General features: G+C 54.7%; 1 protein-coding gene across 1 annotated transcript in view; it reads right to left on the bottom strand.

Annotated features, from left to right (window-relative positions):
* CCDC142 (coiled-coil domain containing 142) overlaps positions 1 to 22,933 on the bottom strand; it is a 75,436-nt gene extending 52,503 nt beyond the window's left edge. Inside the window, exons 1-3 of the mRNA XM_063925743.1 lie at positions 21,540 to 22,933; positions 18,636 to 18,734; positions 14,901 to 16,007 (exon numbers count right to left, since the gene is read on the bottom strand). Coding sequence (XP_063781813.1) covers positions 14,901 to 16,007; positions 18,636 to 18,734; positions 21,540 to 21,555 — 1,222 coding nt within the window. The 5' untranslated portion in view covers positions 21,556 to 22,933. The remainder of the gene's footprint in view (positions 1 to 14,900; positions 16,008 to 18,635; positions 18,735 to 21,539) is intronic.
* Positions 22,934 to 26,128: the final 3,195 nt, after the last annotated feature.

Here is a 26,128-nt window from a genome sequence, read left to right as displayed (position 1 = left end):
GCCTTACCACCCCTGTGTGGTGCTGACGAATCCCCACTAGCCACTTGCTAGGCCTCTACCGGTAGCTGGCGGAAGGCGGAGCTTGGAGACGCTAGGTGCTTCCCTGGACAGCCGGAGGACGGGGCTAGGTTTGGCCTAACCCTGTTGGTCACAAGATGAAGCAGTCTTGAGGCAAAGATGTTTATTTGCTCAAATATAGTTCTAAAGAGAACTCTTCCCTATTGCTAGGGGCAACAGCATACAGCAAGATGTTCCAGCAGAATAAGATGGTATAACTACAACTCTGGAGGCACGCAGGTCTCCTTTTTATGTCAGTTTTCCACACAGTACCACAGGGGGGTAAGCCCTCCCTGTCTTCTCCAACCAATCAGGTTATTTTACAAAATACCAATAAATTACATTTTACAAGGATATAAGTGCAATAAAACAATATCCTCCTTCCTGTCACCCAGACAACGTTTGGTATCAGATTAACATTCACTATTGATAAATTTATCACATATCTTCAAAATACAAATGTGTCTGGTCATTCCCATCTGCAGGCAATCTCAGTGTTTAAGATTACAACAGGAATGGCTACAATACAAACAAACGGTCTTCCTTCCTTTAACTTCCATTCAGGGATCGTATATCAAATCCAAGCCCATAAACCCAATGATTAGCATCTCTCTCTAAGGAACTTACACATCAAAAGGTATTGTCCTTCACACCTCACTGCTAGTACAGGGCCCTTAGCATGCCCCTTCCTATTTCCAGAGGATACGAGATGCGTATTCAGACAGCTATAGTAACTGCATTTTTCCTTTAAATATACACCAAGCCTGTCTTGAATATAAAATAGATACAGTTAAACATGCCTTCCTGCAATGGTGCACAGAGAACTACATATGACATGTTAAAAGTAAAACACATAATTAAACAAACTTTTAAACAGTCCGTAACATGGCGCCGGGCACGAGGGTTAACCCCTTCAGTGCCGCAGACGCCATTACACGTGTGGCTGGCTAGTCTCTCCGGCCACATTCCTCCCCCCCCATTCAAGCGGGTCAACCAGGGACCCATGTCCCAACGATTTGGGTCCTGGTCCCGCAGTCCGTTGGGGTGAAGGGGACGCTACCTGGGGGGTGTAGGCTCTGGCCTAGACAGTTCATCCATAGTGCAGTGGGCCTCTCTTCGTGGGTGCACAATGTTCAAATAGTCCACCTGAAGTCCAAGTTCAAGGCTCCACCACAAAAGTCTGTCCAATTCCCCCAAGGTAGGTTGCAGCCACCTAACAGGTAGGTGGTAAGTCACCACGGTGGGGGGCCGGTTACAAACAAGTGCCACCCAAGGTGTCCCAATTGTGGCATACCCCAGCTCCCACAATAGCAGTATACTGCTCAACCAGGCCACAGGGTGCTCCTGCCCATATGGCTCTTTCTGGCTCGGTACTGCTCCCAGTCCGTGCAGTGGCGCAATAGTTCGTAACACACAGTCCTGGTCAAGAATGTGCGCCATCAGCACGGGAGCGGGTACCCGAGCCTTCTTCAATGACTGGAATGCCAACTCGCAAGCGGGTGCAAAGTCCACTGACTTGGGAATGCCCTTCCTAGCCATCTCTGTCAAGGGGTTCGCTACAGGACTAAAGTAAATGACAACATGTCCGTAGGGCCTTACAGGTTCTAAGGTCAGTACCGGTCTGGGTGATGTGGGTCGGGGACAGCCTCTGGTTGCCTCCACCCCCTCTGGGTTGGGCCTACCCCTGTCTCCTCCCACATGGTGCCCCAGGCACTGCACCTCCGTCATACCTATCTGGCAACTGTCTGCCCTAACTGTCAGACCTGCCCTCCAATCCTCTTCTGTCGACCTATGACTCGGGAAACCTACCCTGTCACCTAGGCCTACTCTTCCCTCCTCGTCCGCTACCTGTGCCACAGTGATGGCGGCCAGACCACCAGCCTCTGGATCCTGTGTGGCATCCACTACAGGGAGGCTGCGTGTCTTCCCCGATCCACTGTGCACAGGCAAGGGACCTGCTATGTCCACAGCAACTTGCTGCAAGGGTTCTCCTATGGGCAGAGGCCCAGAGACAACACAACCGCTGGAGTGCCCCGGCTGCCAACGCATGGCACCAGCCTTACAGTTGGTCTGGGCGTCATCCGACATTCCAGACCAGGGTAAGCTCTGTGTCAGGCACTTCAGGGTACGGTCTGTCCCCGGGTTGCTGTCCAAAGGGGTTTCACTGGCAACCGACACCGGTTGCGCAGGAACTTTCCCTGAGGGGACCAGTTGGACACATTCCCTATCTGGTCTATCCCCTCCCACTTTCCTGTCTACCCTGTACCTTAACCCTTCCCGCCAGGTCAAACTTCCTGCCCCAACCCTGTCAAGGCCGCTGCCAGAGTGGCGCCTCATGCCTTTCGGGGACGGGTCAGAGAGTTGAGCCACCCTAAACTCCTGCCTGTGGCCCTCAATCTCTCCTAAATTGGGACACTCTACAGGGGGATCTAGGTGGGGATTACTAGGGTCAGTCTGGTAGGGGTCAGTCATGGAAAAGTCAGTGTGGTTTCTCATACTCACCGCCGGAGTTGGCAAACCACTTGGGTCAGGAGCATCTTTGGGCACCCCCACAGGATCAAACGAGCTGGAACCGACATCCTCTGCGTTGCTAGGGGACGTAGGCATACCAGAGGCAAAAGGCATGCGGGGTCGATGTACTGATCTAGCCGCTGTGATCTTTTCCTCTGGGCTGGTTGATGCTGTGGTTGGCTGTGCTGGCAGTTGTCTAGCAGCTGTAGTCTTTTCCTCTGGGCTGGGCTGTGCTGGAGTAGCTGATGTCAACGGTGGTTTTGGAACTTGACTCCGGGGAATGGCGCCAACAAACATAGTGACGATCCCACCACCCAGATCATTTCCTAGGACCACATCAGTTGGGAGACCATCCATGACGGCAACTTCTCGCAACTCTGGTCCAGCTCCCCAGTCCAGGTAGACTCTTGCCATGGGAACCGCTTTTTCTGTTCCTTCTGCCAGGGTGACCGTGGCAGTGCGACCCTGCAATACTGCAGCAGGATCTATAAGGTGGGGGCTCACCACAGTGATTGAGGCCCCAGAGTCTCTTAGGCCTTCTCCCTGCAGGGGTCCCACGTGGACTGGCTGCAGGTGCCTCCACATGTTGTGTAGGGGCTGTTTGGCCATGCAGGTGACTCTCTCCGCAGAGTGCACCTGTCTCTCGCCACACTCCATCGGACTGACTGGAGGGGGAACAGTCTCTGTAGGCTCATCTCCACTCGTCAAACAAGCGATCCGGGCTCCAGCACTCGGATTTGGGGCACGAGTCTGGGGTGCTTGGGATGCAGGACAGTTCATCCTCAGATGTCCGATTTTCCCACAGCCGTAGCACTTCTTCTCCAGTCGTGGCACCGATGATCTCTGATCAGTTGCAGGGACGCTGCGGTGCAGTTGCTGGCCAAGAGCACCCGGGTTGGAAGATGCTTGTCTTTGGGGGTGATGAGCTGAAGAGGGTGGTCCCTTTGGTGGTACAGTCTGTTGGAGCTGGCTGCTGGCGGGGCGCTTCTGCCCCCGTGGCCGAATTGCCACATATTTGTCGGCTAATTGGGCAGCCATTTTTAAGCTGGGTGGCTCCCGATCTAGCACCCACTCCTTCACTTCTGGGGCGCACCTGCGGTAGAACTGCTCCCTGCAGATCAGGTCGATCAGTGTGTCCCATGTAGTGGCTTCCGAATCCTTCACCCACTTCACCACGTACTGCCGCAGCTGGGTGGCGAACTGCTCATGGGTGCTGCTAGGATTCTTAGGCAAGTCTCTGAATTTCTTCCTGTAAGACTCGGGAGTGATGAAGAATCGCTGGAGGAGGGCCTTCTCGACTTCGTCGTAGTTCCCACAGTCCTCCGTCGCCACTCCTCGATAGGCCTCCAAGGCCTCTCCATGCAGAGTGGGCACAAGGTGTCTCACCCACTCTGACTTGGGTAGATCGTGTAGTTTACAAGTCCTTTCAAAAACTTGTAAATGTCCATCAATGTCCCCAGCACTGTCTGCAAACTTGGCAAACTGTATACGTCCTGATCTGTGTACAACAGCTGACAACGGCTCCCGGGGTACCACGGCCTGTGGTGCCCGCTCATCACGCCACATCTGGATGATGATCAAGCGCTCTTGCTCCGTTGCCCTTTCCCCCAATTCCGCTAGCCGATCTGCTAGGCTATCCGTACTGACCCCCCTGGGACGTTGGGATCCTGGCCCTGCTAGGGATTGCTGGGAATTATTACTGCTGTGAGAGAGGGCGGGGCTTGTGGTTCTCACCGGTTCCTCACGAAGGTCCACTGTTGGGCCGTCCTCTGCGATGCTGACGCCGTCAGTGTTTTCCACCTCCGCCCGATGAGACTCCTCCCAGCTCCTGAGCGCCGCCTTCATGACGCTTCTGGACGCGTTGGAAGGGATTTCCACACCCTTCCCCTGGCATACGATCTCCAGATCCTCCTTGGACATTCCGCTGAATTCCGCCATCTTGTGCGTTCTCCTGCGCTGCAGTTACTCCTCTCCTGAGTAACTCGGCTTCTCCAATCGGGTGATGAAAAGCCGCCTGGGATTATCCCACCTCTATGCCACCAATTTCTGTGACAGGACGGTACCGTACGGAAGCACTCGCCGCTTGCCGCGTCCCGTTGACTGCGCACAGAATGGAAGGTCAAGCCGCACGAGGCCTGACCACATAGGGGATTCCCGCTTACCGTCAGTAACCGCCTGTTACTGACTCCACCCACTGCGCTGTGGGCGGGTTCTTGCTGCCACCACCAAACTCCTAACCTGCCGTGGCGTTTGGAACCACGGTTCTGCTCTGTATGTGCCGACGCACTGCCTTACCACCCCTGTGTGGTGCTGACGAATCCCCACTAGCCACTTGCTAGGCCTCTACCGGTAGCTGGCGGAAGGCGGAGCTTGGAGACGCTAGGTGCTTCCCTGGACAGCCGGAGGACGGGGCTAGGTTTGGCCTAACCCTGTTGGTCACAAGATGAAGCAGTCTTGAGGCAAAGATGTTTATTTGCTCAAATATAGTTCTAAAGAGAACTCTTCCCTATTGCTAGGGGCAACAGCATACAGCAAGATGTTCCAGCAGAATAAGATGGTATAACTACAACTCTGGAGGCACGCAGGTCTCCTTTTTATGTCAGTTTTCCACACAGTACCACAGGGGGGTAAGCCCTCCCTGTCTTCTCCAACCAATCAGGTTATTTTACAAAATACCAATAAATTACATTTTACAAGGATATAAGTGCAATAAAACAATATCCTCCTTCCTGTCACCCAGACAACGTTTGGTATCAGATTAACATTCACTATTGATAAATTTATCACATATCTTCAAAATACAAATGTGTCTGGTCATTCCCATCTGCAGGCAATCTCAGTGTTTAAGATTACAACAGGAATGGCTACAATACAAACAAACGGTCTTCCTTCCTTTAACTTCCATTCAGGGATCGTATATCAAATCCAAGCCCATAAACCCAATGATTAGCATCTCTCTCTAAGGAACTTACACATCAAAAGGTATTGTCCTTCACACCTCACTGCTAGTACAGGGCCCTTAGCATGCCCCTTCCTATTTCCAGAGGATACGAGATGCGTATTCAGACAGCTATAGTAACTGCATTTTTCCTTTAAATATACACCAAGCCTGTCTTGAATATAAAATAGATACAGTTAAACATGCCTTCCTGCAATGGTGCACAGAGAACTACATATGACATGTTAAAAGTAAAACACATAATTAAACAAACTTTTAAACAGTCCGTAACATGGCGCCGGGCACGAGGGTTAACCCCTTCAGTGCCGCAGACGCCATTACACGTGTGGCTGGCTAGTCTCTCCGGCCACAGGGGGCAATGTGCATCTGGCACTGGGGGGGCAATGTGCATCTGGCACTGGGGGGGCAATGTGCATCTGGCACTGGGGGGGCAATGTGCATCTGGCACTGGGGGGGCAATGTGCATCTGGCACTGGGGGGGGCAATGTGCATCTGGCACTGGGGGGGGCAATGTGCATCTGGCACTGGGGGGGGCAATGTGCATCTGGCACTGGGGGGGCAATGTGCATCTGGCACTGGGGGGGGAATGTGCATCTGGCACTGGGGGGGGGAATGTGCATCTGGCACTGGGGGGGGGAATGTGCATCTGACACTGGGGGGCAATGTGCATCTGACACTGGGGGGGCAATGTGCATCTGACACTGGGGGGGCAATGTGCATCTGACACTGGGGGGGCAATGTGCATCTGACACTGGGGGGGCAATGTGCATCTGACACTGGGGGGGCAATGTGCATCTGACACTGGGGGGGCAATGTGCATCTGACACTGGGGGGGGGCAATGTGCATCTGACACTGGGGGGGGGGGCAATGTGCATCTGACACTGGGGGGGGGGGGCAATGTGCATCTGACACTGGGGGGGGGGCAATGTGCATCTGGCACTGGGGGGGAAATGTGCATCTGGCACTGGGGGGGCAATGTGCATCTGGCACTGGGGGGGACAATGTGTATCTGGCACTGGGGGGGACAATGTGTATCTGGCACTGGGGGGGGGGGACAATGTGCATCTGACACTGGGGGGGCAATGTGCATCTGACACTGGGGGGGCAATGTGCATCTGACACTGGGGGGGCAATGTGCATCTGACACTGGGGGGGCAATGTGCATCTGACACTGGGGGGGCAATGTGCATCTGACACTGGGGGGGCAATGTGCATCTGACACTGGGGGGGCAATGTGCATCTGACACTGGGGGGGCAATGTGCATCTGACACTGGGGGGGCAATGTGCATCTGACACTGGGGGGCAATGTGCATCTGACACTGGGGGGGCAATGTGCATCTGACACTGGGGGGGCAATGTGCATCTGACACTGGGGGGGCAATGTGCATCTGACACTGGGGGGGCAATGTGCATCTGACACTGGGGGGGAAATGTGCATCTGACACTGTGGGGCAATGTGCATCTGACACTGGGGGGGGCAATGTGCATCTGACACTGGGGGGGCAATGTGCATCTGACACTGGGGGGGGGGGGGCAATGTGCATCTGACACTGGGGGGGCAATGTGCATCTGGCACTGGGGGGGCAATGTGCATCTGGCAGTGGGGGGGCAATGTGCATCTGGCACTGTGGTGGTATATGTGTATCTGGCACGGGGGGGCAATGTTTATCTGGCACTGGGGGGGGGGCAATGTGCATCTGACACTGGGGGGGCAATGTGCATCTGACACTGGGGTGGTATATGTGTATCTGACACTGTGGTGGTATATGTGTATCTGGCACTGGGGGGGGGGCAATGTGCATCTGACACTGGGGGGGCAATGTGTATCTGGCACTGGGGGGGTATGTGTGTATCTGGCACGGGGGGGGTATGTGCATCTGACACTGTGGTGGTATATGTGTATCTGGCAGTGCACTATTGGGGGCACCCAATTTTTGGCACACGCACAGCAGTACCGCTAAGGTGCATATATACTGGCGGCATATCTACTGGGGGCAGGCTAATTTTTAAGTTGATAATTATTGTATGGCCCTGAAGGATTTTATAAATATCCAAATGGCCCTTGGTAGAAAAAAGGTTCCCCACCCCTGGTGTAAGGTATATCGTTTAGAAGGCTTTGACATTTGGAAACAAATTGCTTTGGGACATTCTCACCTAGGAACTGATACGTTAAATTACCCCGGCACCAGTGAGAGTGTCCCTGGACAAGCCACGTCTTTGAGATGCCGTACAGGGAATATTTTTGTGTCTCAGAGACACATATGTGAATAGACAGGATTGTGGGGTCTCAGCATCTCATGAAGGGGATAAGATTGTGATGAAGCTGCACTGGTTTAAGTGCAGAGATGTGAGGGGGAGATGTGACTGAAGTACGAGGTGCAGAGATGTGAGGGGGGAGATGTGACTGAAGTACGAGGTGCAGAGATGTGAGGTGGGGAGATGTGACTGAAGTACGAGGTGCAGAGATGTGAGGGGGGAGATGTGAGGGGGGAGATGTGACTGAAGTACGAGGTGCAGAGATGTGAGGGGGGAGATGTGACTGAAGTACGAGGTGCAGAGATGTGAGGGGGAGATGTGACTGAAGTACGAGGTGCAGAGATGGGAGGGGGGAGATGTGACTGAAGTACGAGGTGCAGAGATGTGAGGGGGGGAGATGTGACTGAAGTACGAGGTGCAGAGATGTGAGGGGGGAGATGTGACTGAAGTACGAGGTGCAGAGATGTGAGGGGGGAGATGTGACTGAAGTACGAGGTGCAGAGATGTGAGGGGGAGATGTGACTGAAGTACGAGGTGCAGAGATGTGAGGGGGAGATGTGACTGAAGTACGAGGTGCAGAGATGTGAGGGGGAGATGTGACTGAAGTACGAGGTGCAGAGATGTGAGGGGGGGAGATGTGACTGAAGTACGAGGTGCAGAGATGTGAGGGGGGGAGATGTGACTGAAGTACGAGGTGCAGAGATGTGAGGGGGGAGATGTGACTGAAGTACGAGGTGCAGAGATGTGAGGGGGGAGATGTGACTGAAGTACGAGGTGCAGAGATGTGAGGGGGGGAGATGTGACTGAAGTACGAGGTGCAGAGATGTGAGGGGGGGAGATGTGACTGAAGTACGAGGTGCAGAGATGTGAGGGGGGGAGATGTGACTGAAGTACGAGGTGCAGAGATGTGAGGGGGAGATGTGACTGAAGTACGAGGTGCAGAGATGTGAGGGGGAGATGTGACTGAAGTACGAGGTGCAGAGATGTGAGGGGGAGATGTGACTGAAGTACGAGGTGCAGAGATGTGAGGGGGAGATGTGACTGAAGTACGAGGTGCAGAGATGTGAGGGGGAGATGTGACTGAAGTACGAGGTGCAGAGATGTGAGGGGGAGATGTGACTGAAGTACGAGGTGCAGAGATGTGAGGGGGGGAGATGTGACTGAAGTACGAGGTGCAGAGATGTGAGGGGGGAGATGTGACTGAAGTACGAGGTGCAGAGATGTGAGGGGGGAGATGTGACTGAAGTACGAGGTGCAGAGATGTGAGGGGGGAGATGTGACTGAAGTACGAGGTGCAGAGATGTGAGGGGGGAGATGTGACTGAAGTACGAGGTGCAGAGATGTGAGGGGGAGATGTGACTGAAGTACGAGGTGCAGAGATGTGAGGGGGAGATGTGACTTAAGTACGAGGTGCTGAGATGTGAGGGGGGAGATGTGACTGAAGTACGAGGTGCAGAGATGTGAGGGGGAGATGTGACTGAAGTACGAGGTGCAGAGATGTGAGGGGGGAGATGTGACTGAAGTACGAGGTGCAGAGATGTGAGGGGGAGATGTGACTGAAGTACGAGGTGCAGAGATGGGAGGGGGGAGATGTGACTGAAGTACGAGGTGCAGAGATGTGAGGGGGGGAGATGTGACTGAAGTACGAGGTGCAGAGATGTGAGGGGGGAGATGTGACTGAAGTACGAGGTGCAGAGATGTGAGGGGGAGATGTGACTGAAGTACGAGGTGCAGAGATGTGAGGGGGAGATGTGACTGAAGTACGAGGTGCAGAGATGTGAGGGGGAGATGTGACTGAAGTACGAGGTGCAGAGATGTGAGGGGGGAGATGTGACTGAAGTACGAGGTGCAGAGATGTGAGGGGGGGAGATGTGACTGAAGTACGAGTTGCAGAGATGTGAGGGGGGAGATGTGACTGAAATACGAGGTGCAGAGATGTGAGGGGGGAGATGTGACTGAAATACGAGGTGCAGAGATGTGAGGGGGGAGATGTGACTGAAGTACGAGGTGCAGAGATGTGAGGGGGAGATGTGACTGAAGTACGAGGTGCAGAGATGTGAGGGGGGAGATGTGACTGAAGTACGAGGTGCAGAGATTTGAGGGGGAGATGTGACTGAAGTACGAGGTGCAGAGATGTGAGGGGGGAGATGTGACTGAAATACGAGGTGCAGAGATGTGAGGGGGGAGATGTGACTGAAATACGAGGTGCAGAGATGTGAGGGGGAGATGTGACTGAAGTACGAGGTGCAGAGATGTGAGGGGGAGATGTGACTGAAGTACGAGGTGCAGAGATGTGAGGGGGGAGATGTGACTGAAGTACGAGGTGCAGAGATTTGAGGGGGAGATGTGACTGAAGTACGAGTTGCAGAGATGTGAGGGGGGAGATGTGACTGAAATACGAGGTGCAGAGATGTGAGGGGGGAGATGTGACTGAAGTACGAGGTGCGGAGATGTGAGGGGGGAGATGTGACTGAAGTACGAGTTGCAGAGATGTGAGGGGGGAGATGTGACTGAAGTACGAGGTGCAGAGATGTGAGGGGGGAGATGTGACTGAAGTACGAGGTGCAGAGATGTGAGGGGGGAGATGTGACTGAAGTACGAGGTGCAGAGATGTGAGGGGGGAGATGTGACTGAAGTACGAGGTGCAGAGATGTGAGGGGGGAGATGTGACTGAAGTACGAGGTGCAGAGATGTGAGGGGGGAGATGTGACTGAAATACGAGGTGCAGAGATGTGAGGGGGGAGATGTGACTGAAGTACGAGGTGCGGAGATGTGAGGGGGGAGATGTGACTGAAGTACGAGTTGCAGAGATGTGAGGGGGGAGATGTGACTGAAGTACGAGGTGCAGAGATGTGAGGGGGGAGATGTGACTGAAGTACGAGGTGCAGAGATGTGAGGGGGGAGATGTGACTGAAGTACGAGGTGCAGAGATGTGAGGGGGGAGATGTGACTGAAGTACGAGGTGCAGAGATTTGAGGGGGAGATGTGAGGGGGGAGATGTGACTGAAGTACGAGGTGCGGAGATGTGAGGGGGGAGATGTGACTGAAGTACGAGGTGCAGAGATTTGAGGGGGAGATGTGACTGAAGTACGAGGTGCAGAGATGTGAGGGGGAGATGTGACTGAAGTACGAGGTGCAGAGATGTGAGGGGGAGATGTGACTGAAGTACGAGGTGCAGAGATGTGAGGGGGGAGATGTGACTGAAGTACGAGGTGCGGAGATGTGAGGGGGGAGATGTAAATGAAGTACGAGGTGCAGAGATGTGAGGGGGAGATGTGACTGAAGTACGAGGTGCAGAGATGTGAGGGGGAGATGTGACTGAAGTACGAGGTGCAGAGATGTGAGGGGGGAGATGTGAGGGGGGAGATGTAAATGAAGTACGATGTGCAGAGATGTGAGGGGGGAGATGTGACTGAAGTACGAGGTGCAGAGATGTGAGGGGGGAGATGTGACTGAAGTACGAGGTGCAGAGATGTGAGGGGGGAGATGTGACTGAAGTACGAGGTGCAGAGATGTGAGGGGGGAGATGTGAGGGGGGAGATGTAAATGAAGTACGATGTGCAGAGATGTGAGGGGGGAGATGTGACTGAAGTACGAGGTGGGGAGATGTGAGGGGGGAGATGTGACTGAAGTACGAGGTGCAGAGATGTGATGGTGGGAGATGTGACTGAAGTACGAGGTGCAGAGATGTGAGGGGGGAGATGTGACTGAAGTACGAGGTGCAGAGATGTGAGGGGGAGATGTGACTGAAGTACGAGGTGCAGAGATGTGAGGGGGAGATGTGACTGAAGTACGAGGTGCAGAGATTTGAGGGGGAGATGTGACTGAAGTACGAGGTGCAGAGATGTGAGGGGGAGACGTAACTGAATACGAGGTGCAGAGATGTGAGGGGGGAGATGTGACTGAAGTACGAGGTGCAGAGATTTGAGGGGGAGATGTGACTGAAGTACAAGGTGCAGAGATTTGAGGGGGAGATGTGACTGAAGTACGAGGTGCAGAGATGTGAGGGGGGAGATGTGACTGAAGTACGAGGTGCAGAGATGTGAGGGGGGGAGATGTGACTGAAGTACGAGGTGCGGAGATGTGAGGGGGGAGATGTGACTGAAGTACGAGGTGCAGAGATGTGAGGGGGGGAGATGTGACTGAAGTACGAGGTGCAGAAATGTGAGGGGGGAGATGTGACTGAAGTACGAGGTGCAGAGATGTGAGGGGGAGATGTGACTGAAGTACGAGGTGCAGAGATGTGATGGTGGGAGATGTGACTGAAGTACGAGGTGCAGAGATGTGAGGGGGGAGATGTGACTGAAGTACGAGGTGCAGAGATGTGAGGGAGGAGATGTGACTGGAGTACGAGTTACATTAGTGACAGAGACAGAACGTTAGTCACATGGTGCTGGGGAAAGCCGCTGGTTGGGTTATATATGAACTAAAGCGGGACACGGCTTTATCCAGTTATTTCATCTGTATTTATTTCTATTCTCTGAGATAACCTGATTGGTATGTGCGTAAATACTGAACATAGAAGCGCTGTATGCATATACATATTTTCCTCCTCCCGAAAGTGACGGAACCCACGTGCGTTCCGTCACATCTATCCCTGCAAGCCAATCAGCGGCAGCTACCGTGGGAACACGCCTCTGATTAGCCAATAGGTAGACCACTCTCTGGCAATCAGAGGCCAGTTCGCTCAGTGTGATCTGCGCAGGCTTCACCAAACACGCAGCTCACAGACGGATCTACAGAGTTTGGGCACAACGCCACTTAGCCGCGATTACATAGACCATCGGAAAACACGAGCGTCTGATCTGGATAAACTATGCCTCGGCGGCGGGTTTATACTCGGACTAAACGCGATTCTTAGTACATTTCCCCCTAGGAGTAGAACAGCACTATGCCCCGGACTCTGCACCCTTACACAGTAGGCGATTGCAGCATTCACTTTGTGTTATCATGGGGTGTGGCCCTGGCGCTATTAGTGGTGTGTACGGAGTGCCGGCCTCACACACACAGAGGGGTGTACAGGATATACCCAGGATATAATGCCCGTGTCCTCTGCCAGAGCTGCCAGGAGATCACTGGCTATACCGCATCTTTCAGTGATTAATAGTGTAAAGGGCCCCGTACACTACAACGATAATGCCCGATTTCATCCAATTTCGGGCATTCGGGCTAATATATCCGGTGAAATTGGGCATTCTGGATGTGTTTCCGACCGATCCGTGTTCCCGCGAGCGTCGGATCCCCTAGATCGTTAGTGCTGCACTCGTGATATGTCAGTTCCCGCAGGCATGTCTGGGATCACATACAATATATCGCATGCAAAATGTACCAAATCGTATGGAATCGTATGGAACCACTCCTGGGAAGCTCCCGGGAGAGTTCAAGGGAAATCGCCTCCGACATATTGTTCTAGTGTATGGGGCCCTTTACATACAGTTGTGCTCATAAGTTTACATACCCTAGCAGAATGTGTGATTTTCTGGCCATTTGTCAGAGAATATGAATGATAACTCACAAACTTTTCTTTCACTCATGGTTAGTGGTTGGGTGAAGCCATTTATTGTCAAACAACTGTGTTTACTCTTTTTAAATCATAATGACAACAGAAACTACCCAAATGACCCTGATCAAAAGTTTACATACCCTGGAGATTTTGGCCTGATAACATGCACACAAGTTGACACAAACGGGTTTGAATGGCTACTAAAGGTAACCATCCTCACTTGTGATCCGTTTGCTTGTAATCAGTGTGTGTGTGTATAAAAGGTCAGTGAGTTTATGGACTCCTGAAAGACCCTTGCATCTTTCATCCAGTGCTGCACTGACGTGTCTGGATTCTGAGTCATGGGGAAAGCAAAAGAATTGTCAAAGGATCTGCGGGAAAAGGTAATTGAACTGTATAAAACAGGAAAGGGATATAAAAAGATATCCAAGCAATTGAGAATGCCAATCAGCAGTGTTCAAACTCTAATTAAGAAGTGGAAAATGAGGGATTCTGTGGAAACCAAATCACGGTCAGGTAGACCAACAAAAATTTCAGCCACAACTGCCAGGAAAATTGTTCGGGATGCAAAGAAAAATCCACAAATAACTTCAGCTGAAATACAGGACTCTCTGAAAAAAAGTGGTGTGGTTGTTTCAAGATGCACAATACGGAGGCATTTGAAGAAAAATGGGCTGCATGGTCGAGTCGCCAGAAGAAAGCCATTACTACGCATATGCCACAAAGCATCCCGCTTACAATACTCCAAACAGCACAGAGACAAGCCTCAAAACTTCTGGAACAAAGTCATTTGGAGTGATGAGACCAAAATTGAACTTTTTGACCACAACCATAAACGTTACATTTGGAGAGGAGTCAACAAGGCCTATGATGAAAGGTACATCATTCCTACTGTGAAACATGGAGGTGGATCGCTGATGTTTTGGGGATGTGTGAGCTACAAAGGCACTGGAAACTTGGTCAAAATTGATGGCAAGATGAATGCAGCATGTTATCAGAAAATACTGGAGGAAAATTTGCACTCATCAGCCCGGAAGCTGCGCATGGGACGTACTTGGACGTTCCAACATGACAATGATCCAAAACACAAGGCCAAGTCGACCTGTCATTGGCTACAGCAGAATAAAGTGAAGGTTCTGGAGTGGCCATCTCAGTCTCCTGACCTCAATATCATTGAGCCACTCTGGGGAGATCTCAAACGTGCAGTTCATGCAAGACAGCCCAAGAATTTACAGGAACTGGAGGCTTTTTGCCAAGAAGAATGGGCAGCTTTACCATCTGAGAACATAAAGCGCCTCATCCACAACTACCACAAAAGACTTCAAGCTGTCATTGATGTTAAAGGGGGCAATACACGGTATTAAGAACTGGGGTATGTAAACTTTTGATCAGGGTCATTTGGGTAGTTTCTGCCATTATGATTTAAAAAGAGTAAACACAGTTGTCTGACAATAAATGGCTTCACCCAACCACTAACCATGAGTGACAGAAAAGTTTGTGAGTTATCATTCATATTCTCTGACAAATGGCCAGAAAATCACACATTCTGCTAGGGTATGTAAACTTATGAGCACAACTGTACATGACGCGTAGACGCGATGACACCACGTACCTGATGTCAGACTGTCACACAAGAAGCGCACAGCCGCTACGCGGGTATCTTCTGCACACGAGGACAGGCCCGGCAGCTGCGTCCTCATCCCTGGATAGAAAGCCTGGAAGATGTGGGAACATAGGACAGGCCAGAGGTGGGTACAGTACTGCTTGTACAGGGAGGACTCTGAGCTGCTCGGGATCACAGTCCACATATTCTGATCGGAGCTGTCCAGGATCTGCAGAACAGGGGCCACCTGACGCCTGTCCAGCCGGACGAGGGCTTCCAGCTTCTCATCACCACGCGCCGCAGATGCCCCCTGGGTCAGATCCGCAGCTGGGCAGGGAAACGCTGAGCTCACACCCGATCTCCCACTCTGCTGGTTCTGCGTCTCTCTCTTCACGATCTCCTCCAGGCCACACTGGCAGAGCGTATGGCAGAGCAGTCCGGCCAGAGCCCGTCCTCTCTCCTCCGCTATCAGCTGCAGCGTCATGTGGGCAGAAAGCGGCTGCGGTCCTGCCCAGGGCCCGACGCACTTGGACATGTCGGCTAAGACCTGGTTGTACATTGCCAGACAGTAGCCCAGGTCTCCTGTAACCTCGGCAGGGCAGTGTGCCACCCGACGCAGGACAGACACGACCAGCTTCTCCGACACAATGGCGGCCTTTGCTGACATCAACGCTAGCAGCCGGTGCATGTTTCTGACAGCGTCCTGGAGAGAGGGCAAGATTGGGTACAACCGCCTGTCACCTCGGAATCTCCGCCGCAGCGAGATGCTCTGCCGACAGACATCCTGCAATGCCACGCAGGCAGCTCTGAGCTGCGGAGGTCTCGGGGGTCTCTGCTGTAATATCACCTGTACATCATTCATATACTTCAATACGTTCATCTGGTGCACTACCAGGTCTCGAGTCAAGCTCAGCAGTTGGCGCTGACGGGTGAGGAAGAGCAGCGATTGTGTGCCGCGTCTAACAGAAACTCTGTGCCACAGATCCGGGTACACTTGGTCAAGCACCGTGAGGGTGCCTCCAGCTGGCTGCGGTATGGGTGGCTTTACAGAGTCATCGATCACATCCGGTGTCACTCTCTGCAGCTGGACTGGAGAACCTGGCGACGAGTCCGACCCTACACAGGACAAAAGACATCACTTACATGTGACTGGAGAAATATTATAGGACAGGTAGGGGAGGAGGCCTGTGTGCAGGACAGGTAGGGTAAGGGGAGGAGGAGGACTGTGTGCAGGACAGGTAGGGTAAGGGGAGGAGGAGGACTGTGTGCAGGACAGGTAGGGTAAGGGGAGGAGGAGGCCTGTGTGCAGGACAGGTAGGGTAAGGGGAGGAGGAGGACTGTGTGCAGGACAGGTAGGGTATGGGGAAGGAGGAGGCCTGTGTGCAGGACAGGTAGGGTATAGGGGAGGAGGAGGCCTGTGTGCAGGGCAGGAAGGGTAAGGGGAGGAGGAGGCCTGTGTGCAGGACAGGAAGGGTAAGGGGAGGAGGAGGCCTGGGTGCAGGACAGGTAGGGTATGGGGAAGGAGGAGGCCTGTGTGCAGGACAGGTAGGGTATAGGGGAGGAGGAGGCCTGTGTGCAGGACAGGAAGGGTAAGGGTAGGAGGAGGTCTGTGTGCAGGACAGGTAGGGTAAGGGGAGGAGGAGGCCTGTGTGCAGGACAGGTAGGGTATGGGGAAGGAGGAGGCCTGTGTGCAGGGCAGGAAGGGTAAGGGGAGGAGGAGGCCTGTGTGCAGGGCAGGAAGGGTAAGGGGAGGAGGAGGCCTGTGTGCAGGGCAGGAAGGTTAAGGGGAGGAGGAGGCCTGTGTGCAGGACAGGAAGGGTAAGGGGAGGAGGAGGCCTGTGTACAGGACAGGTAGGGTAAGGGGAGGAGGAGGACTGTGTGCAGGACAGGTAGGGTAAGGGGAGGAGGAGGCCTGTGTGCAGGACAGGTAGGGTAAGGGGAGGAGGAGGACTGTGTGCAGGACAGGTAGGGTAAGGGGAGGAGGAGGCCTGTGTACAGGACAGGAAGGGTAAGGGGAGGAGGAGGCCTGTGTGCAGGACAGGTAGGGTAAGGGGAGAAGGAGGCCTGTGTGCAGGACAGGTAGGGTAAGGGGAGGAGGGAGGCCTGTGTGCAGGACAGGTAGGGTAAGGGGAGGAGGAGGACTGTGTGCAGGACAGGTAGGGTAAGGGGAGGAGGAGGCCTGTGTGCAGGATAGGTAGGGTAAGGGGAGGAGGAGGCCTGTGTGCAGGACAGGTAGGGTAAGGGAAGGAGGCCTGTGTGCAGGACAGGTAGGGTAAGGGGAGGAGGCCTGTGTGCAGGACAGGTAGAGTAAGGGAGGAGGAGGCCTGTGTGCAGGACAGGTAGAGTAAGGGAGGAGGAGGCCTGTGTGCAGGACAGTAGGGTAAGGGGAGGAGGAGGAGGCCTGTGTGCAGGACAGGTAGGGTAAGGGGAGGAGGAGGAGGCCTGTGTGCAGGACAGGTAGGGTAAGGGGAGGAGGAGGAGGCCTGTGTGCAGGACAGGTAGGGTAAGGGGAGGAGGAGGAGGCCTGTGTGCAGGACAGGTAGGGTAAGGGGAGGAGGAGGAGGCCTGTGTGCAGGACAGGTAGGGTAAGGGGAGGAGGAGGAGGCCTGTGTGCAGGACAGGTAGGGTAAGGGGAGGAGGAGGAGGCCTGTGTGCAGGACAGGTAGGGTAAGGGGGAGGAGGAGGCCTGTGTGCAGGACAGGTAGGGTAAGGGAAGGAGGCCTGTGTGCAGGACAGGTAGAGTAAGGGGAGGAGGACTGTGTGCAGGACAGGTAGGGTAAGGGGAGGAGGCCTGTGTGCAGGACAGGTGGGGTAAGGGGAGGAGGAGGCATGTGTGCAGGACAGGTAGGGTAAGGGGAGGAGGAGGCCTGTGTGCAGGACAGGTAGGGTAAGGGGAGGAGGAGGCCTGTGTGCAGGACAGGTAGGGTAAGGGAAGGAGGAGGCCTGTGTGCAGGACAGGTAGGGTAAGGGGAGGAGGAGGCCTGTGTGCAGGACAGGTAGGGTAAGGGGAGGAGGAGGCCTGTGTGCAGGACAGGAAGGGTAAGGGGAGGAGGAGGCCTGTGTGCAGGACAGGTAGGGTAAGGGGAGGAGGAGGCCTGTGTGCAGGACAGGTAGGGTAAGGGGAGAAGGAGGCCTGTGTGCAGGACAGGTAGGGTAAGGGAGGAGGAGGCCTGTGTGCAGGACAGGTAGGGTAAGGGGAGGAGGAGGCCTGTGTGCAGGACAGGTAGGGTAAGGGGAGGAGGAGGCCTGTGTGCAGGACAGGTAGGGTAAGGGAAGGAGGCCTGTGTGCAGGACAGGTAGAGTAAGGGAAGGAGGACTGTGTGCAGGACAGGTAGGGTAAGGGGAGGAGGCCTGTGTGCAGGACAGGTGGGGTAAGGGGAGGAGGAGGACTGTGTGCAGGACAGGTAGGGTAAGGGGAGGAGGAGGCCTGTGTGCAGGACAGGTAGGGTAAGGGAAGGAGGCCTGTGTGCAGGACAGGTAGAGTAAGGGAAGGAGGACTGTGTGCAGGACAGGTAGGGTAAGGGGAGGAGGCCTGTGTGCAGGACAGGTGGGGTAAGGGGAGGAGGAGGGACTGTGTGCAGGACAGGTAGGGTAAGGGGAGGAGGAGGCCTGTGTGCAGGACAGGTAGGGTAAGGGGAGGAGGAGGCCTGTGTGCAGGACAGGTAGGGTAAGGGGAGAGGCGGGCCAGTGCATAGTAATAATGTATGAAGAGACAGAGTTCCCTAGCGGGAAGATTATACTCACATCTGTAAGTGAATTGATGGGACATCTCTCTCCTCATTGGTGGAGGGATGTGAGGGGGCGGGGCGTCACCGCTGCGCCCGGGTCCATCATGTTCCTCACCTGCAGACACAATGAATTAGCAATCTGTGCAATGAGACCTATTTATAACACTGCGCCACTTACAATTGGGCGCTACAGCAGATACAGGCGGTGTTACCATGCGTTACGGGTGATCTGCATAAGCACATGGGCGAGGACAGAACGGTTGGTGTAGTAGGAAGACGTGTGAGGCCGCTCCGGGTGTTACCGCTATGTAATTCCTATACATCTAGCAGCCGGGTGAGAGAGATGGGAAATCGAGTGCGGCCACCTGTGAATGAGGCCCAGTATCCGGTACTGTCAGTACACACAGGGCCTTCTACCGGGCTCCATGTCCTGGCTGAGGTGACACAGGGCCTTCTACCGGGCTGCATGTCCTGGCTGAGGTGACACAGGGCCTTCTACCGGGCTGCATGTCCTGGATGAGGTGACACAGGGCCTTCTACCGGGCTGCATGTCCTGGCTGAGGTGACACAGGGCCTTCTACCAGGCTCCATGTCCTGGCTGAGGTGACACGGGGCCTTCTACCGGGCTCCATGTCCTGGCTGACGTGACACGGGGCCTTCTACCGGGCTCCATGTCCTGGCTGACGTGACACGGGGCCTTCTACCGGGCTCCATGTCCTGGCTGACGTGACACGGGGCCTTCTACCGGGCTCCATGTCCTGGTTGACGTGACACAGGGCCTTCTACCGGGCTCCATGTCCTGGCTGACGTGACACGGGGCCTTCTACCGGCCTCTATGTCCTGGCTGACGTGACACGGGGCCTCCACATGCTGACGCAGCAGCCATCTTTTATCTTGACGGAACTGCGAGTCGACGCAAGTGTAGCAGCCGACCACCAAAGCCATCGCAACATGCTCAGCCACTGCGTACTCATGATTGTAAGCAAAGCAAATTATCAAGCATCTGGGCAAAACTGTGCTGCACTGCAGGTGGGGCAGATGTAACGTGCAGAGAGAGAGATGTGGGTGGGTTATACTGTTTCTGTGCAGGGTAAATACTGGCTGCTAGTATGAACACACCCCACCCAAATCTAACTCTCTCTGCACATGTTACATCTGCCCCACCTGCAGAGCAGTAGCTTGGCAACATCAATCAGGCCCATTGTCAGAACCACGACGCAGATGTAAGGAACATCGATTCTGAGCGCCTCCATGGCTGCATAGAATTGCCGTAGGTGCTGCAACGCTGGCGCCATGTTTTGTGTGTACGAGATCGCAGTCGCACACCTAGACACACCCCAAAAATGATCATGAAACACCAATGTTTTTTGCAGACACACCCTGTTACCCCCCTAAACATCCTCTCCCTGTCATTCACTTTCATACCTCACTGCCAGCGGCAGGGTAAGATTGGGCACTAGGGGGACGGTTAGGATAGGGGTTAGGTGCTACCAGGAGGTTAGGATTGGGGTTAGGGGGAGAGTTAGGTGCCCCCAGGAGGGTTAGGAGGGGTTAGGTGCCATCAGGAGTGTTTGGGTTAGGGCTAGGGGGAGAGTTAGGTGCCACCAGGAGGGTTAGGATTAGGGTTAGGTGCCACCAGGAGGGTTAGGAGGGGTTAGGTGCCACCAGGAGTGTTTGGGTTAGGGCTAGGGGGAGAGTTAGGTGCCACCAGGAGGGTTAGGATTAGGGTTAGGTGCCACCAGGAGGGTTAGAATTAGGGTTAGGTGCCACCAGGAGGGTTAGGAGGGGTTAGGTGCCACCAGGAGTGTTTGGGTTAGGGCTAGGGGGAGAGTTAGGTGCCACCAGGAGGGTTAGGATTAGGGTTAGGTGCCACCAGGAGGGTTAGGAGGGGTTAGGTGCCACCAGGAGTGTTTGGGTTAGGGCTAGGGGGAGAGTTAGGTGCCACCAGGAGGGTTAGGATTAGGTGCCACCAGGAGGGTTAGGAGGGGTTAGGTGCCACCAGGAGTGTTTGGGTTAGGGCTAGGGGGAGAGTTAGGTGCCACCAGGAGGGTTAGGATTAGGGTTAGGTGCCACCAGGAGTGTTTGGGTTAGGGCTAGGGGGAGAGTTAGGTGCCACCAGGAGGGTTAGGATTAGGGTTAGGTGCCACCAGGAGGGTTAGGATTAGGGTTAGGTGCCACCAGGAGGGTTAGGAGGGGTTAGGTGCCACCAGGAGTGTTTGGGTTAGGGCTAGGGGGAGAGTTAGGTGCCACCAGGAGGGTTAGGATTAGGGTTAGGTACCACCAGGAGGGTTAGGGTTAGGTGTCACCAGGAGGGTTAGGGTTTGGGTTAGGGCTAGGGGGAGAGTTAGGTGCCACCAGGAGGGTTAGGATTGGGGTTAGGTGTCACCAGGAGGGTTAGGGTTTGGGTTAGGGGGAGAGTTATGTGCCCCATGAGGGTTAGGATTGGGGTTAGGTGTCACCAGGAGGGTTATGTGCCCCATGAGGGTTAGGATTGGGGTTAGGTGTCACCAGGAGGGTTATGTGCCCCATGAGGGTTAGGATTGGGGTTAGGTGTCACCAGGAGGGTTATGTGCCCCATGAGGGTTAGGATTGGGGTTAGGTGTCACCAGGAGGGTTATGTGCCCCAGGAGGGTTAGGAGGGGTTAGGTGCCACCAGGAGTGTTTGGGTTAGGGCTAGGGGGAGAGTTAGGTGCCACCAGGAGGGTTAGGATTAGGGTTAGGTGCCACCAGGAGGGTTATGTGCCCCATGAGGGTTAGGATTGGGGTTAGGTGTCACCAGGAGGGTTATGTGCCCCATGAGGGTTAGGATTGGGGTTAGGTGTCACCAGGAGGGTTATGTGCCCCATGAGGGTTAGGATTGTGGTTAGGTGTCACCAGGAGGGTTATGTGCCCCATGAGGGTTAGGGGGAGCAATACTTACCGGACCGCTGCAGCATGTCAGGTCCGCAGCAGAAGTGAGGGTCTCAGCAGCGCTGCCCCCGGGTGGAGGTAAGTATCCACTAGAGCACCAGGGACGGTCTGCTGACACGTCCGCATGCTGACAGGTCATCCAGGCAGACATGAGGACCGGGGTCATGGTAACTGGTCATATCCACCGGTGACAGGAGGGAGAGACACAGCATCAGTCTCCAGCAGCTCCTGCTACCACAACACACTGCTGCTGGGAGACAGGGGCATGCTGGGACATGTAGTCACACCGGGCAGTGGTTGCTGGGAGACAGGAAGTCACAGAGGGGCATGCTGGGAGATGTAGTCACACTGGGCAGTGGTTGCTGGGAGACAGGAAGTCATAGAGGGGCATGCTGGGAGATGTAGTCACACCGGGCAGTGGCTGCTGGGAGACAGGAAGTCACAGAGGGGCATGCTGGGAGATGTAGTCACACCGGTAGTGGCTGCTGGGAGACAGGAAATCACAGAGGGGCATGCAGGGAGATGTAGTCACACCGGTAGTGGCTGCTGGGAGACAGGAGGTCACAGAGGGGCATGCTGGGAGATGTAGTCACACCGGTAGTGGCTGCTGGGAGACAGGAAGTCACAGAGGGGCATGCTGGGAGATGTAGTCACACCAGGCAGTGGTTGCTGGGAGACAGAGAGGCATGCTGGGACATGTAGTCACACCGAGCAGTGATTGCTGGGAGACAGGGGCATGCTGGGAGATGTAGTCACAACGGGCAGTGGCTGCTGGGAGAAAGGAAGTCACAGAGGGGCATGCTGGGATATGTAGTCCCACCACGCAGTGGCTGCTGGGAGACAGAGGGGCATGCTGGGACATGTAGTCACACCGGTAGTGGCTGCTGGGAGACAGGAAGTCACAGAGGGGCATGCTGGGACATGTAGCCACACCAGGCAGTGGTTGCTGGGAGACAGGGGCATGCTGGGAGATGTAGTCACAACAGGCAGTGGCTGCTGGGAGAAAGGAAGTCACAGAGGGGCATGCTGGGATATGTAGTCACACCACGCAGTGGCTGCTGGGAGACAGAGGGGCATGCTGGGACATGTAGTCACACCGGTAGTGGCTGCTGGGAGACAGGAAGTCACAGAGAGGGGCATGCTGGGACATGTAGTCACACCAGGCAGTGATTGCTGGGAGACAGGGGCATGCTGGGAGATGTAGTCACAACGGGCAGTGGCTGCTGGGAGAAAGGAAGTCACAGAGGGGCATGCTGGAATATGTAGTCACACCACGCAGTGGCTGCTGGGAGACAGAGGGGCATGCTGGGATATGTAGTCACACCACGCAGTGGCTGCTGGGAGACAGAGGGGCATGCTGGGACATGTAGTCACACCGGGCAGTGCAACTGCATACCCTCCAACATTTTACACACAAAAATCGGTACAAATTAAAAAAAAAGGGGTGTGGCCACGGGGTAAAAGGGGTGTGTGGTCACGCCCCTTTTCCTATACTTTCAATGGAAGTTTGGAGAGCCAAAAATAGGTACAGACCATAAAAAAAAGGTACAGTTGGAGGGTATGGCAGTGGCTGCTGGGAGACAGAGGGGCATGCTGGGACATGTAGTCACACCTTGAAGTGGTTGCTGGGAGACAGAGGGGCATGCTGGGACATGTAGTCACACCAGGCAGTGGTTGCTTAGAGACAGGAAGTCACAGAGAGGCATGCTGGGAGATGTAGTTACACCGGGCAGTGGTTGCTGGGAGACAGAGGGGCATGCTGGGACATGTAGTCAGTCACACCTGGCAGTGGTTGCTGGGAGACAGAGGGGCATGCTGGGAGATGTAGTCACACCGGGCACTGGCTGCTGGGAGACAGGGAGTCACAGAGGGTCAGGCTGGGACATGTAGTCACACTGGGCAGTGGTTGCTGGGAGACAGAGGGGCATGCTGGGATATGTAGTCACACTGGGCAGTGGTTGCTTAGAGACAGGAAGTCACAGAGAGGCATGCTGGGAGATGTAGTTACACCGGGCAGTGGTTGCTGGGAGACAGAGGGGCATGCTGGGACATGTAGTCACACCAGGCAGTGGTTGCTTAGAGACAGGAAGTCACAGAGAGGCATGCTGGGAGATGTAGTTACACAGGGCAGTGGTTGCTGGGAGACAGAGGGGCATGCTGGGACATGTAGTCACACCTGGCAGTGGTTGCTGGGAGACAGAGGGGCATGCTGGGACATGTAGTCACACCTGGCAGTGGTTGTTGGGAGACAGAGGGGCATGCTGGGAGATGTAGTCACACCAGGCACTGGCTGCTGGGAGACAGGGAGTCACAGAGGGTCATGCTGGGACATGTAGTCACACTGGGCAGTGGTTGCTGGGAGACAGATGGTCATGCTGGGACATGTAGTCACACCGGGCAGTGGTTGCTGGGAGACAGGAAGTCACAGAGGGGCATGCTGGGAGATGTAGTCACACTGGGCAGTGGTTGCTGGGAGACAGGAAGTCATAGAGGGGCATGCTGGGAGATGTAGTCACACCGGGCAGTGGCTGCTGGGAGACAGGAAATCACAGAGGGGCATGCAGGGAGATGTAGTCACACCGGTAGTGGCTGCTGGGAGACAGGAGGTCACAGAGGGGCATGCTGGGAGATGTAGTCACACCGGTAGTGGCTGCTGGGAGACAGGAAGTCACAGAGGGGCATGCTGGGAGATGTAGTCACACCAGGCAGTGGTTGCTGGGAGACAGAGAGGCATGCTGGGACATGTAGTCACACCAGGCAGTGGTTGCTGGGAGACAGAGAGGCATGCTGGGACATGTAGTCACACCGGGCAGTGATTGCTGGGAGACAGGGGCATGCTGGGAGATGTAGTCACAACGGGCAGTGGCTGCTGGGAGAAAGGAAGTCACAGAGGGGCATGCTGGAATATGTAGTCACACCACGCAGTGGCTGCTGGGAGACAGAGGGGCATGCTGGGATATGTAGTCACACCACGCAGTGGCTGCTGGGAGACAGAGGGGCATGCTGGGACATGTAGTCACACCGGGCAGTGCAACTGCATACCCTCCAACATTTTACACACAAAAATCGGTACAAATTAAAAAAAGGGGTGTGGCCACGGGGTAAAAGGGGTGTGTGGTCACGCCCCTTTTCCTATACTTTCAATGGAAGTTTGGAGAGCCAAAAATAGGTACAGACCATAAAAAAAAGGTACAGTTGGAGGGTATGGCAGTGGCTGCTGGGAGACAGAGGGGCATGCTGGGACATGTAGTCACACCTTGAAGTGGTTGCTGGGAGACAGAGGGGCATGCTGGGACATGTAGTCACACCAGGCAGTGGTTGCTTAGAGACAGGAAGTCACAGAGAGGCATGCTGGGAGATGTAGTTACACCGGGCAGTGGTTGCTGGGAGACAGAGGGGCATGCTGGGACATGTAGTCAGTCACACCTGGCAGTGGTTGCTGGGAGACAGAGGGGCATGCTGGGAGATGTAGTCACACCGGGCACTGGCTGCTGGGAGACAGGGAGTCACAGAGGGTCAGGCTGGGACATGTAGTCACACTGGGCAGTGGTTGCTGGGAGACAGAGGGGCATGCTGGGATATGTAGTCACACCGGGCAGTGGTTGCTTAGAGACAGGAAGTCACAGAGAGGCATGCTGGGAGATGTAGTTACACCGGGCAGTGGTTGCTGGGAGACAGTGGGGCATGCTGGGACATGTAGTCACACCAGGCAGTGGTTGCTTAGAGACAGGAAGTCACAGAGAGGCATGCTGGGAGATGTAGTTACACAGGGCAGTGGTTGCTGGGAGACAGAGGGGCATGCTGGGACATGTAGTCACACCTGGCAGTGGTTGCTGGGAGACAGAGGGGCATGCTGGGACATGTAGTCACACCTGGCAGTGGTTGTTGGGAGACAGAGGGGCATGCTGGAAGATGTAGTCACACCAGGCGCTGGCTGCTGGGAGACAGGGAGTCACAGAGGGTCATGCTGGGACATGTAGTCACACTGGGCAGTGGTTGCTGGGAGACAGAGGGGCATGCTGGGATATGTAGTCACACCGGGCAGTGGTTGCTTAGAGACAGGAAGTCACAGAGAGGCATGCTGGGAGATGTAGTTACACCGGGCAGTGGTTGCTGGGAGACAGAGGGGCATGCTGGGACATGTAGTCACACCAGGCAGTGGTTGCTTAGAGACAGGAAGTCACAGAGAGGCATGCTGGGAGATGTAGTTACTCTGGGCAGTGGTTGCTGGGAGACAGAGGGGCATGCTGGGACATGTAGTCACACCTGGCAGTGGTTGCTGGGAGACAGAGGGGCATGCTGGGACATGTAGTCACACCTGGCAGTGGTTGCTGGGAGACAGAGGGGCATGCTGGGAGATGTAGTCACACCGGGCACTGGCTGCTGGGAGACAGGGAGTCACAGAGGGTCATGCTGGGACATGTAGTCACACTGGGCAGTGGTTGCTGGGAGACAGAGGGGCATGCTGGGATATGTAGTCACACCAGGCAGTGGTTGCTTAGAGACAGGAAGTCACAGAGAGGCATGCTGGGAGATGTAGTTGCTATGCTCGTCGGGATCCAGGCTGTCGTAATACAGATGCCAGGATCCCGACAGGCA

This window comes from Pseudophryne corroboree, chromosome 1, assembly GCF_028390025.1.
Source record: "Pseudophryne corroboree isolate aPseCor3 chromosome 1, aPseCor3.hap2, whole genome shotgun sequence".
Classification (NCBI taxonomy): domain Eukaryota; kingdom Metazoa; phylum Chordata; class Amphibia; order Anura; family Myobatrachidae; genus Pseudophryne; species Pseudophryne corroboree.
Note: the sequence above shows the minus strand (reverse complement) of the source record. Positions and strands in the feature narration are given on the sequence as shown.